The 12,591-nt window shown below is 37.4% G+C and overlaps 2 protein-coding genes across 2 annotated transcripts; both read left to right on the forward strand.

Annotated features, from left to right (window-relative positions):
* Positions 1-836: 836 nt before the first annotated feature.
* Positions 837-4,874, forward strand: spag7 (sperm associated antigen 7). The gene is made up of 7 exons (XM_030153423.1): positions 837-1,050; positions 2,111-2,178; positions 2,394-2,482; positions 2,573-2,657; positions 2,748-2,837; positions 3,625-3,778; positions 3,870-4,874. Exons 1-7 carry the CDS (start codon positions 858-860, stop codon positions 3,983-3,985), a joined length of 795 nt encoding a protein of 264 aa, XP_030009283.1. The 5' UTR covers positions 837-857; the 3' UTR covers positions 3,986-4,874.
* Positions 4,875-5,284: 410 nt separating this feature from the next.
* On the forward strand, positions 5,285-11,910 carry chrdl2 (chordin-like 2). The gene is made up of 11 exons (XM_030153421.1): positions 5,285-5,429; positions 5,828-5,940; positions 6,106-6,199; positions 6,317-6,462; positions 8,310-8,403; positions 8,548-8,609; positions 9,959-10,127; positions 10,260-10,448; positions 10,541-10,714; positions 10,799-10,891; positions 10,979-11,910. The coding sequence occupies exons 1-11, from the start codon at positions 5,363-5,365 to the stop codon at positions 11,110-11,112; spliced, it is 1,335 nt and encodes a 444-aa protein (XP_030009281.1). The 5' UTR covers positions 5,285-5,362; the 3' UTR covers positions 11,113-11,910.
* The last annotated feature ends 681 nt before the right edge of the window (positions 11,911-12,591 follow it).

A 12,591-nucleotide genomic window follows, 5' to 3' on the forward strand; every position in this document is an offset into this window, starting at 1 on the left:
AAACTCCACTGATGTTCAGACTTGCTTATTCAGCATATTCAGGTTGAGTTGACCTCGTTTTATGGATACATAAAACCTTACTCTCAACAGAGAGTAATTTTTGACATGTTGTCCTATTAGTCCAATGCAGAATGCTGCCTCGGAACCTTAATATTACCTTATTCACCTAGACCTGACCTTGAACCAACCCCAGGTCATCAACACTGACCCTAAAGGCTTGTACTCTAGGTTCTAGGCATGATGAGTAATTGTTTCATCCAAATTTCTTCTCATCCTGATGCTATATTGCTCTGGAACAGGGTCAATCTGGACTCAAATTCAAAACGATGTTGTTTAAGAAATTAGAAGCCAATCCAGTTAAGGACACATGACTTTTTGGTGGCTGAAAAATACTGACCCAATGGAAAGCTCTTTCCAATTTGATAAATCTAAGTGGTGAGTTGGTTTTTTTTGTTTGTTTTGTTTTGTTTTTTCCTTTTTTTTTTTGGCTGAACTGTATATTATTGTCATAAATCTATATACTATAGATTAGGACAGAATTCCTGTTTTTATCTTGTTATTAGTTTCCTCTTTTTTAAAATTGGAAATATTAAGCCCACTATTAATCAATATATATATTTTTTGTAAAGCCCTGTAAAAGACTTATAATAATAATAATAATAAAAATAAAAATAATAATTAATTAATTAATTAATTAATTAATTAATTAATGTTAGTAAAATTGTAAGAACATGAATTAAGATCAAATTTCGAGATTGATATTTCTTTTCCATTTTACTGCATTCAGTTTTTCTCTACTCTTACTAGGCATGTTTTATGTCATCTACTTCTCTTACACTAGGTGGCGATATAACATTATGAGCTACTTCTCAAAGATCCGAAGAAAACTTCGGCCCTGTGCGCCTGCGCAGCCTGCACAGCTGCAGTTTAACAACAGTCTGGACGGTGTGCCCTATCATTCCAAGATGGCGGACCTCCTAGGTTCAATCTTAAACTCGATGGAAAAGCCTCCAACAGTCGGCGACCAGGAAAGCCGACGAAAGGCCCGAGGTACTTCGAGTATTGCCTAAATAACGACTCATTTTACCTAAGTTTGAAACTGTCGAGGTGTTTCTAACGCAGGAGTTAAACGTATGCCAAAAAATAAAAAAGGACAGTCGAAGGGAGCTCTTCTGGTGTTGCCATTGGCCAGATGAGCCTTCAAGTAAACCCAGTTGGAGCAGGTTTAGCACCGCCTCACCAGGACATGCAGATCCGCATGTAATGCAGTATCTACCGCAGTCCACAGACCTGCTGTGTACTATAATACCACCCTGATACATAATCCTGTTACAGTTAGAACTTTTTAATTTGATACATTTTAACATAACATACTCCTGAGCATGTAAACCCTGCCTTTGGATGTCTGTGCTCATTTTGTTTTCATCAGTCAGTTTTAGCTAACTAGAGGAAAACTGAATATTTACAGCTAAGACTCTTCATTATGTTACTACAGAGTAAGTACAGTAAGTTAGATAAACCAAGAAGTACTACAAGAAAATACAGTTTACTGTAGACATCAAAATCCTACACTACACTGGACAGTAGTAGATATTGTTATTATCTGAGGCCCTCTAGTTAGAAACAGAAACTGTGCCATTGGTTTGTTGTAAATAAATTACATTTAGCTGCCAAAGGGGAAAACAAAAGGAAAGCTTGCAAATGCAGCTTTGAAATGGCAGCAAAACACACAATTGACAACAACAGGATATTAAGCTAACAGTCACTGCAAATAAACAACTGTATGAAGTAGTGGAATAGCCACAACACAGATGTGATTGAAAAACTGGTCAAATCTGTGTCGTTAATGGTCATGTGTGTGCTTTCCAATAAAACATCAGGCTGTTTGCCTTTAGACAGTTATAAAACGCATAACAAGAGTCACTCTGCACTCCAGCCGGGACTGATCTGGAAATGTGGTTTTGTGATTACAGGAAGCTTGTCTGTCTTTACATGACTCCTCCAGCTACAATCCAGGCTTATTGTACTTGTTACTGTATACTGTGTATCTGTGTTTACAGTGGAAATGTTAAATAGTATTGAACACAGAAACTTCTTTTCTTGTGTTTAGAGCAAGCAGCGCGGCTCAAGAAGATGGAGGAAGATGAGAAAAGAAAGAAAGCAGAGTTCAGGAAAAAGGTGAGAGAAGAGTGCCATTCTTGCCTTCATTTTCAGTTAAAAAAATGACACATACAAAGCGTGTTTTACATTTGCATTTTATTACACACACCATATAGACAAGAAGGTGTTGCATATCTTTAAGAATGGTCACATCTTCACTGATACACAGTAAGTCCTGTTTGACGTTATTGTGTAGTTATAATCACTTGTGGCTTCTTTCATCATTTGTTTAGATGGAGAAAGAGGTGTCAGATTTCATCCAAGACAGTGCACAACAGAAAAGAAAATACAATCCTATGGGAAAGATTGAAAGGAGTATTTTGTAAGTACTCACTACAGTATCAAAGCATTAAACAAATGTGTTGTTTTTGTTCGACATGCCCACAAGTCTTTCCTTGACATTTACATATAGGCATGATGTTGCAGAAGTAGCTGGTCTGACTTCATTTTCTTTCGGTGAAGACGAGGAGAGCCGTTACGTCATGTTATTTAAGAAGGTTTGATTTCGATCATTTTAAGCATTGGATCATTTCCAGTGTTAAAATCATGCAGAGCTGTTTAGCTATTTTCCCTCTCTGTTGTGACAGGAGTTTGCTCCATCAGATGAGGAGCTGGAGGCGTATCGCAAAGGAGAGGAGTGGGATCCCCAGTTGGCAGAGCAACGACGCAGACTAAAAGTAAAACTGGATTCTCTGTTTACTCTGTCACATAAACACTATTAAATCCACCAAGATGGTTTATGAGAATGACACTCTGCCTCTTTTTAGAACCAGTTGATGCACATTTGCTTGTGGAACCCATCATCACTAAAAACATATATCATAGACGAGAACCAATAAGATAAATGCAGTGGGCTAAGCTGTCATATCAACATTAAATGAGTAACAACTGAAAATGATACACTGAATAACCGACAAAAACATACGCCACCTTTAAAATTGACTGTAGACTTTAAATTACACAGTGAATTAAATTTGCACAAGAACAAAACTGGTCTGTTAAACTTGTGCTGCATCCAAAATACCTACAGGAAAGTGTTCCAGGCTATAGATTAGAGTGTTTAATTTGTGAGGTCTGATCATTAATGACGACATATGAAGTGCATTCTACAGCCAGACGTACAACTCTCAACTTATGGTCACACAAAATTTCATGTTAATACTGAACGGGGCAAGGATATCTTACTTCATTTACTTATTATATTGTGTCTTTTTCCTTATGCATATAATGTATTTACATATTTTAATGGGGGTGTAAAAGGGCCTGTGTGACAGCATGCACAAAAGACAGATGCTCATAATTTAAAATGTCATTAATGTCAAAGCAGTCGACTAACCTATAACTACAAGGTGATTCCTCTCATTAATGCTCTTATAGGTCTTATTTGCTAATTTATTTCACTTATCATGGACTCCTTCGCTTTGAATTGGAGTGAGGACTTATTTTTTTCTCTTGTTTGTGCAGGAACAGGCCGCTAAAGAAGCAGAGGCCAGTCAGACCGAGAAGTCTGAAACATGTCCCAACTCCAACTACAGAGACAAGTACAGTCATCTCATTGGCACCTCAGCTGCAAAAGATGCTGCACACACACTAGAGGCCAACAGGGCTTATGGCTGTGGTGAGTATACTGTGATGTTGAGGTTGCAGAAAGCGCTGAATCACATACCCCTCCCCACATTTGTTCACTCAGTATTTTTTTCACTGTACAGTGCCAGTGGCTAATAAGAGGGACACCCGCTCCATAGAGGAAGCCATGAATGCAATCAGAGCAAAGAAACGGCAGAAGCGAGAGGATGACTCAGGAGTGCACAGCAGCAGTTCCTGAGACTCCACCGTTTTTATTTTCTGTCGGCTGTTGAGTGTGTGTGATTCTGTGTGTGTGTGTTAGGGTGCCTGTGTGCACAGTCTAATTCATGCTCTACCACAATATTGTATACTTCAGACATTTTAAAGTGTAACTTATATGACAGGTGTTGAATCTCTGACCTACAGTAAATAAGTGGAGGATTCTCAGGTGTGCTTGACCCAGGATGTGGATTACTTGTTAAACATTCACCCATGATGTCCTGTCAGTCCTGTCCTTATTCATATACATTGAGTTTTTTTCTGATTAAAAACAGTGTTTTGGGTGTTCTCTTACTTAAAAACACCTGATATGATGAGGCAGAATTTTTAAAGAACAATTTTATCTAAACACATTGATAGTTTTTTGAGCCCAGAATAACAAGAAATGTGTTCTCTGGCTGAAAGAAAGTTTTGCAATAAAGGTTTTAGGCTGCGTCTAAAGTCCAGTGATCAGTGTTACAACTATTTGGTTCATTTCAAAAGGGAAACAAGAATAACGTCTCCTTACTGGTCTGGTTTGTTGAGGTTTTTTTTTTTTTCTTTTTTCCAAACTCTGTAAACATGGAAGCATGCCATTTTCTATCCCATTTTAGGAACTGTTGAATTTTGAGAATCTGTGATTAATTTTGGGATTTTCTTTGTACCAGTACAGCTGCACTGAAGTGTGTTACTACAAAGTAAAATGTTTTAATGCCATGTGATGGCTCGCAATAGGAAACATCATTGAAATTACCTCACTCAATTGTGGGAAGATTTATTATTTGTCTGTTCTGACACATCTGTAAGTGACAGTTTGTTGGCATTTTGGTGTCTCTTTAAACATAGTTGCACTGTTTTATCCCTTGTGTAGTAATAAATGGATAACAGCAGTGGGCTTTTGTTTGTCTGTCTCCTAATCTCTGCGTGTTTAATTCCTTAAAATTTCAAAACGGACAAACTTGAAAGAGTTTTTTTTTTTTCAGACAAATCTGAATGGACATCTCTTTGAAAAATAGAACTGTGAAAAATTTGGAAATATTTACTTTCATGAAAATCACATGAATTTTAGTCATAAACACCAGACTAACTGTTTGCACATGGGTGATTCATGCTCATTTGTTGGTTATTTTACATATTATGGGCACTTCCCGTCTTAACTATTTTACTGTCATGTTTTCACTCTTCTGTCATCTCTCTAATGTTCAGATGTTGTGACCTCTTCTCTCCTCTAGGAGGCGCCGCAGATCAAACATGAAAAATGTTAGATTTTTTTTTTTTTTTTTTTTTTTTATCCCAGTTTCACGCTGTCCTGCAGTTTCTGTCCTGCAGAAACACATATTTATTGCGCCTAGAAGACACAGTCACGCACATGTAAAAAATGAAGTCCATGTTTGTGTTGTTTTTCATCATTTGGTTTGCAGATGCTGAGTTAAAACCCCGGAAAGGTAAGACAGACCCTGCTGATGCTTATTCTGTCCTGATCAGACGTCTAGGGCTTAAAATAAGGAAAAAGTTAAGCAAATAAGCAAAGTTTTCACGGATCCTGACAAAACCGAGCTATTTTTTCTTAGGAATTACAGCTTCTTCTACTCTGATCATAACTTAGTTTATTTTTATTTTTGCTGCTATAAAAGCCACCAAAAGTGAAGTCATTGATTTCTTTATAAAATGAAGTGAGATCAGTGATGTTTTCAGCAGTTTTCCGCGTTTTCATCCAGTCTGCAATTCTTCATTTGGTCGGCTTCACATATATTATCCTTTTTTTTTTTAAATTATTATTCTTTTTTCTTGTGCTGCTCAGTCCATCTGCGCCATTATCATCCTCTTCATTTTTGTCACCCAGGTTCCGGGGTTGTCTGTACTTTTAAAGACCAGATCTACAGCCCAGGAGACAGCTGGCATCCCTATCTGGAGCCTTTTGGGGTTATGTTCTGCATGCGTTGTGTCTGCACAGAGGTACTTCTTGCATGTTTTTTCCAGCTGTTTATTTCCAGTGGATCATTTGATAACATGTGTTGCAGACATAAGGAGTGTGAGTCTGCAAACTCTGAGTTGCTGACATAGTAGGTGGTATTTAAAGGTTGCTTGTAAACTCTGTAATCCTGCTCTCCCCTTCCTTAGACAGGCCATGTGAAATGTAACGCCATCAGGTGTCCTGCTCTGCAGTGTGAAAACAGAGTGCATGAGCCTCAGCAGTGTTGCCCCAGATGCACAGGTAGGATCTGACCTTCCCTCAAACACCAACCCAGCCATCCTTCAGTTTTTGTTTGGGGAGGGGATGGGGGGTGTCCACTGTGGGTCTGGTTGTGACTGTGTGATGGGCTCTCCTCAGATGAGCCCAGGATCCCTGCAGGGCTCCGGGCTTCAGCAAAGTCCTGCCGGTACAACGGAACTGTTTACCAGCCCGGGGAGACCTTTACTAAACATGACCTCTTCCCATCCAGGCAAAGCAACCAGTGTGTCATGTGCACTTGCTCTGTAAGTTGCATCTAATTTACAACTTTTTATTCTTTTAGAGATGAAAATCCTGTACTTCAGTGATTCTCAAACTGTTTACAGTGGAGTATCCCCTGAAATATACTTTTTTAGCCGAGTACCCCCAATTCTCACTTCAGCATTTTTGATTGAAAAAAAAAAAAAAAAAAAATAGGCAAATTTATTCCTGTGCCAAAGGTGTCTGCTTACACTACCAGTCAAAAGTTTGGACTCACCTGGTTTTTCTTTATTTTCATGACTATTTACATTGTAGATTCTCACTGAAGGCATCAAAACTAAGAATGAACACAAATGGAATTATGTAGTTAAAAAAAGTCTGACATACATGTAACTTAAAGCATGTTTTATGGAAATGTACTTAAAGTGTTACCAAAGCTTAAACAAGATGATTGGCAATAAAACTATTAAATGAATGTATTTAATTTGTTTTATATTACAGCATTAATTCTCATTATTTATTTTGTATTTGGTACATGACTTATTTAATGTATTTTTCCAAAAGTACCCCCTGGGCTTCTTTCAAGTACCCCTGGGGGTATACGTACCCCACTTTGGGAACCCCTGCTGTGCTTTATACTGAAGACTGTGTGGATGTACTGTTGAGAGAGAAAAATAAAATAACTGCAATGGAAAAGATTATAACAAGAGCTACTGGAATGCACAATGGGAAGAAACGTGTCACAGTTTGTCTATTTAGTATTTACTATTTCCTGAACAACAATCTTTAGTTTAATAATTTTACATAACTGATGCACTATAGGCCAATACCCTTATTTAACATCCTGAGACCCAGTAATGCTTTTTTGTCATTTGTAGATGACAAGAGTTTCACAGGTTTAGTTAAAAAAAAAAAAGCTGTCTACTGCAAAGGACATTCCTGAGAAGAAAAGTATCTGCAAAAGCTGTTGCATCATGCTGTTTCCAATCAAGGCGATTACTTCATGTAAAAAAGCCAAAACCTTTACTTTCTTATGTCTCAATAGGTTAAGATAACAATTTGGCCAATACAGATATTATTTCTTGTGTTTTTCCTCTTATTTATTCCCTTTTTTGTTCCAAAAAAACTAAGAAATCTTCATCATTAACAGTTCCTTAACTGTTTACGTAATAGACCTGATAACTTTCCATGCATTTAGACCAAAAGAGGTGACAGTTGCATTATCATGTATTGGTTCTCATTTTCTGCTCAAGTATTTCTAACACTTGTGCCTTTCTCTGTTATGTATCAACACAGAATATCTTGGCGTTTGGACTTTTTGGGTTGAAAAAAGTAATTGTATACCTTTGGAATTGTGACATTTCCCATCATTTATCCAGAGTCAAGCTTCAAATTGGGAGAATAATCAATAATTAAATTAGTAGCCCTATATGTATTGACCTTGAGTGGGAGTAAGCTTTTATTCTCACAAAAGGCTGATATCAGATAAGAAGAAACAAGATCCAAACCTTCAGATCATATTGGCAGTGTCCTATTAAAGGCCGAATGTAAAAATTACTCATGGAAACAGTTTGATTCTCAGTTGGCAAAGAAACAACATTTAACAATAAAAGTGATATTCTGACCTCAGCTGCATGTTTTTGTAGACACTCAAACTCATCTTCAGGAGGATCTGTTTTGATTTGTCATGCCTACAACTTGACAAATATCCAAGCAGAGAATGACGTTATGATTTATTATGGTTTTATATGTTTCAGTATGTTTTGTTTTTGTTATCTTACTAACATATGATGAGATGAATGTGACACCATAAAAATGAGCAAAAAGCTTAGAACAAGAGATATGTCTTCATAGTGGAAATATTTTGAACATATGATGTTTTTTTTCTCAGAATGGAAACATCTTCTGTGCTCTGAAAACTTGCCACCAAATCACCTGCTCCTCACCGGTCTCAGTCCCAGATACCTGCTGTTTGGTGTGTAAAGGTAGTCCAACTCATCCAAGTCGAGACAATTACTTCATTCTTTTAATCTTGGAATTTATGTTCCCATAAACTGCACTTCATGCTAACCTCACAGGCCTGTTAATCAGCGTGGATTGTTTTTTTTGTTTTGTTTTTTCCCTTTTAGATCATAGTACCAGTGGTTCTTCGTCGGCTGAAGATGGAAACCAGCAACTGAACCGAGGCGTTGTATGTTCTGCCACTTTATCTACCTCAAAATGAAATGTCTTTACACTTCTACATCTGACAAGAAAATATTAAATCTATCGAAAGGCTGCAATTTGAGCAACAATAACATGACATATAATCTATTTTACTCCCTTCGAGCTCCTGTTGACCCTGACCTTTGACATCTTAATTTCTGTCAATAATGTTTACATGAAAAATCTGATAACTGAGAGTAATCAGATAATTGTAATAATCAGATCTGATGCATTTACCCACACTTCAGATTAAGAAAATCTTTTTTAAGGGAGTGCTGGCAAAGAGGCAGCATGAAATACAACACACAGTTACAACATACAAGAATTTACAGAACAAGTCAAGCTATGAAAAACAAGAAAGCACTCAGACAGCGCATGCTCATGATCCCATTTTAACATCGCAAATTTCTGGTGACTCTAGACATTCAAAGTGAAGACTTATTTTTTTGCTAAAATTAATTTGTTTTTGATTGTGTAATAGTTTGCTACACTATGTTGCAAACAAACAATAATTTTAGACGACAATTAGGGTATATAATGTATATTATTATGGACGGAGGTAGAAAAATCAGGTGTAGATTACTGCACAAAGTGAGGCTTTTATTTTCCTTGGTCAGGATATGTACAGTCAGTCCAGCCTGGATTTCCAAGGCTGACGATTAATACTGAACAAACAATAACTCAAACTATGAATAATTAAAGAGCTGCAGCATCTGAAACTGACCACAATAAACATTTGAAAGATAAACAGTACCACAGTGCTTCAGTTTCAGCTTCAGAGTTTGCCATGTCTTTTATGGATTGGGATTGTCTCTGTCAACTCACTATATATTTTTTATTAGTAAGTTTTTATTTTTATCCATTACTAGAAATTTCAGGCGACCCCATTTGAATTCCAGGCGACCCCACGTGGGGTCCCGACCCCAAGGTTGGAAAACACTGCTTTAGGTGAATATGTCTTATTTTAAGTGTAATGAGATATTTCGACTAGAAATGAGAAAAATACACTTGGAAAGATTTAGATTTTTGCAGTGTATTAACCTACAGATATAGGAAGGCAATCATTATATGATCACCTGAGTAATCTAACTCTAGAAATTGGATAATAATCCGATTTTTAGTGTGCAGGTAAACAGGCTCCATATCTTGAACCAATAATCAGACTTTATCATTTTTGTTTTGTTGAAAAGATAGGACTCTGGGGTTCAGCTGTAAACCTTCAGGATTTACAGCCGAATATTCTTCTTCATCTCTCACTCTGGGGTAAAAGAAAATAAAGCCAAAAACTGAATGCATGAAAGCTAACTTTGTTTTATTGTGTTTGCGTTTACAAAGAGGCATTCAGTGGACCAGTGTTCTGGAGAGCAGATAAGGGCGCGGCCGGACCGTGCCACTCCACCCAGGGTCAGGACTTCTCCCAGAGGCCTGAGCCTCAGTAAACTTAACCTCAAAGGAGCTTCAGAGACCACTGTGAAGATTTTGTTGCAGCGGAAACACCAAAGAGGTGAGACTTTATCAAAACACGAGGTTACAAAAAGATCCTTTATAGGTATTTGATTTTATGGACATGTTCCTCACAATTTTACGATTGTTCCCATATGTAGTACAACACTCAGATGTTTTCCATTTCTTGCAGCGTGTTTGTACAATGGAAAGACGTACTCCCATGGAGACATGTGGCACCCAGTTTTGGGGAGGGTCCTGGAATGCATTCTGTGCAATTGTACTGATGGCCTGCAGGATTGCAATCGCATCACATGTCCCACCGAGTACCCATGCAAACATCCTACAAAGTCAGCAGGAAAGTGCTGCAAGACTTGTCCAGGTAGCCCTGTGTGGCATGTAACATAATGAACTGTTTATGCTGAAATGATGGTGATTGGCTGTGAACAATATTGTCTCTGTTTTTCCCCTAAGAGAGTAAAGCTGAAAACAACCAGACCCAGTGTTTTTTGGGATATAAAAATAACCTTCTGGTGTATAAAGTAGAGTCGACGCTGAAAGTTGACTCACCAGAAACAGTCAGGATCATTGCAACAGAAAGACAAAGTACAGCGGAGGTTGAAGTGCAAGTATGGAAGATTGTAGAAGGTAATGGACTATGGTATATTTAGGAAAATACATTTCTGTTATAATACATGGGTCTGATCTGAGCTTTTTTTTTTGTCTAAGCAGATGTTTTACAATTAATGGAAATTGGTGACGTCCAGAGGAAAGATATTTTGGATCATCCGGAAAATTATGCATTACTCACAACGCTTGATGAAGGTTTGTTCTGTCTTAATTTTGTTAATGCATGTTTAGTTTTACACACAATGTATCTTTTTATTTAGTGAAGTTGCTCTCATTTTACAGAGACATGGAGAAGATTTAAGGAGGAGGGAGAAAACCTGAGTAAAGCACCCCAGACAATAATTTGTGAAGATGGCATTCGAGACATTGTGAATTTCTTAAATCCCAAGCAAATTGAGGGCTTGTGTTCACCGTGACTTTTTCCACCACTGTGTTTATTTCCATATTCCCAGTAAGTACATTGTCCTCAAACATAATACTACATTCATACATGTGGCACTTGGATGTTTAGCATCATTCCTGTAACACGAGTGACTTATCTCATTTATAATATTGCTGTACTTTATTTCACTGGGTGGATTTATGTCAGGAACAAACTGCAGCAAAATGTAAACGTGGACTGAGGAGGTCAGAGCTCACAGCTGGAAACGGCCTCAGTTTCCAGTTGGGAGCTGAGACTGTTGACTCATTGATATTGGTATGCGCATTTTGGGATCAATACTTCTCCAACAGACTGTGTGAAAATACTTTGTTTGAAGGACGAGGGGGCAGCGTTCGATTCTGAATGTGAAGGTTTTGGGTTTTTTTTTAAAGGATTTTATATGATCAACAACATATTTATTGTAAATACATATTGTCACCTAATTTAAAGCCTTTTGTGATTTCTGTGTATATACTTTTGACTTTAACTTTTCCTTTGCAAAAGTATTAGGTGGCGTTGTATTAGGGTTTGTTAGGAAAACACACTGGCAATGTGTGTGTTGTTTGATGAGAAAAATGCCTCTCCAGTTCTGTCTTTCTGATGTCAAAATCTAGACCTACTGTAGCTATTTTTATACAGCCACAGGGTTTGGTTTGTTATTTTATCCTAATGACATTATAAATTCACATACCAGAAATATCTGTATTTTGAAGTGGTCATATTCGATGTAGCTGAATGCACTGTGTACTTCTGCTCACAAATGTAAACCATAAAGTTTTATATTTGTTTTACATTTTTGTCTCTCTTGTTTTGCCCCATCCTAACCTCAATGTCTGAATGGATATATAGAGAGGAGACGGTCAGATGTGGATGTAGAAGTTTGTGGCTCAGAGCTTGTGGCAGTTTTTGAGGCAGAGTTTGAAAACGTTTTGCTGATTCATCTGCACGCTGGCTGCAACAGAGCGGTCCTCCCAACACCATCGCCTGAAGGCTTCCATTAAAGAAAACTCCGGAAGGCCGGATAAACTGTGTTCCCACTGGAGATGAAATGTTATCAGAGGCATGGAAATCAAAAGCAGAACTCCCTTCATAGCACTAAACATACACACAATATTTCAACAGCAGTATGACCTTAAATCTATTGTTTTTGCTACCTGAAGACTAACTATCCTCATGCTGCTCTGGAAACTTCTTTTTTATGTAAAACATGCTCTAAAAAATATTAATGACATAAAAGATTTGATGATTCATTTTTACTAATGGCATATAGGTATAAAATTAGAAAGAAAATGACATCAAAACACATGAACTCTACAACACTGAAACTTTAAATACCAGTTCTTTTTATTTGGGTCTGACATTATAGTTACTGTTAGATCTAAATGTCACCCAGGAGGCAAAGGAACATCTTAATTTTAACTTTCACGTAACACCCTATAGACAGTGTCCTGGTTGTGAAAATAATGAGCTCTCC

The sequence above is a fragment of the Sphaeramia orbicularis genome, chromosome 14, assembly GCF_902148855.1.
Source record: "Sphaeramia orbicularis chromosome 14, fSphaOr1.1, whole genome shotgun sequence".
Lineage (NCBI taxonomy): Eukaryota > Metazoa > Chordata > Actinopteri > Kurtiformes > Apogonidae > Sphaeramia > Sphaeramia orbicularis.

Excerpts from the sequence above, each read along its gene's own strand:
- chrdl2 (XM_030153421.1), top strand. The coding sequence starts at position 5,363 with ATGAAGTCCATGTTTGTGTTGTTTTTCATCATTTGGTTTGCAGATGCT. Across the intron at positions 8,404-8,547 it reads CTGCTGTTTGGTGTGTAAAG|ATCATAGTACCAGTGGTTCT; the intron begins GTAGTCCAACTC and ends TTTCCCTTTTAG. Across the intron at positions 10,892-10,978 it reads ACTCACAACGCTTGATGAAG|AGACATGGAGAAGATTTAAG; the intron begins GTTTGTTCTGTC and ends CTCATTTTACAG.
- spag7 (XM_030153423.1), top strand. The coding sequence starts at position 858 with ATGAGCTACTTCTCAAAGATCCGAAGAAAACTTCGGCCCTGTGCGCCT. Across the intron at positions 1,051-2,110 it reads AAGCCGACGAAAGGCCCGAG|AGCAAGCAGCGCGGCTCAAG; the intron begins GTACTTCGAGTA and ends TCTTGTGTTTAG. Across the intron at positions 2,179-2,393 it reads AAGCAGAGTTCAGGAAAAAG|ATGGAGAAAGAGGTGTCAGA; the intron begins GTGAGAGAAGAG and ends TCATTTGTTTAG.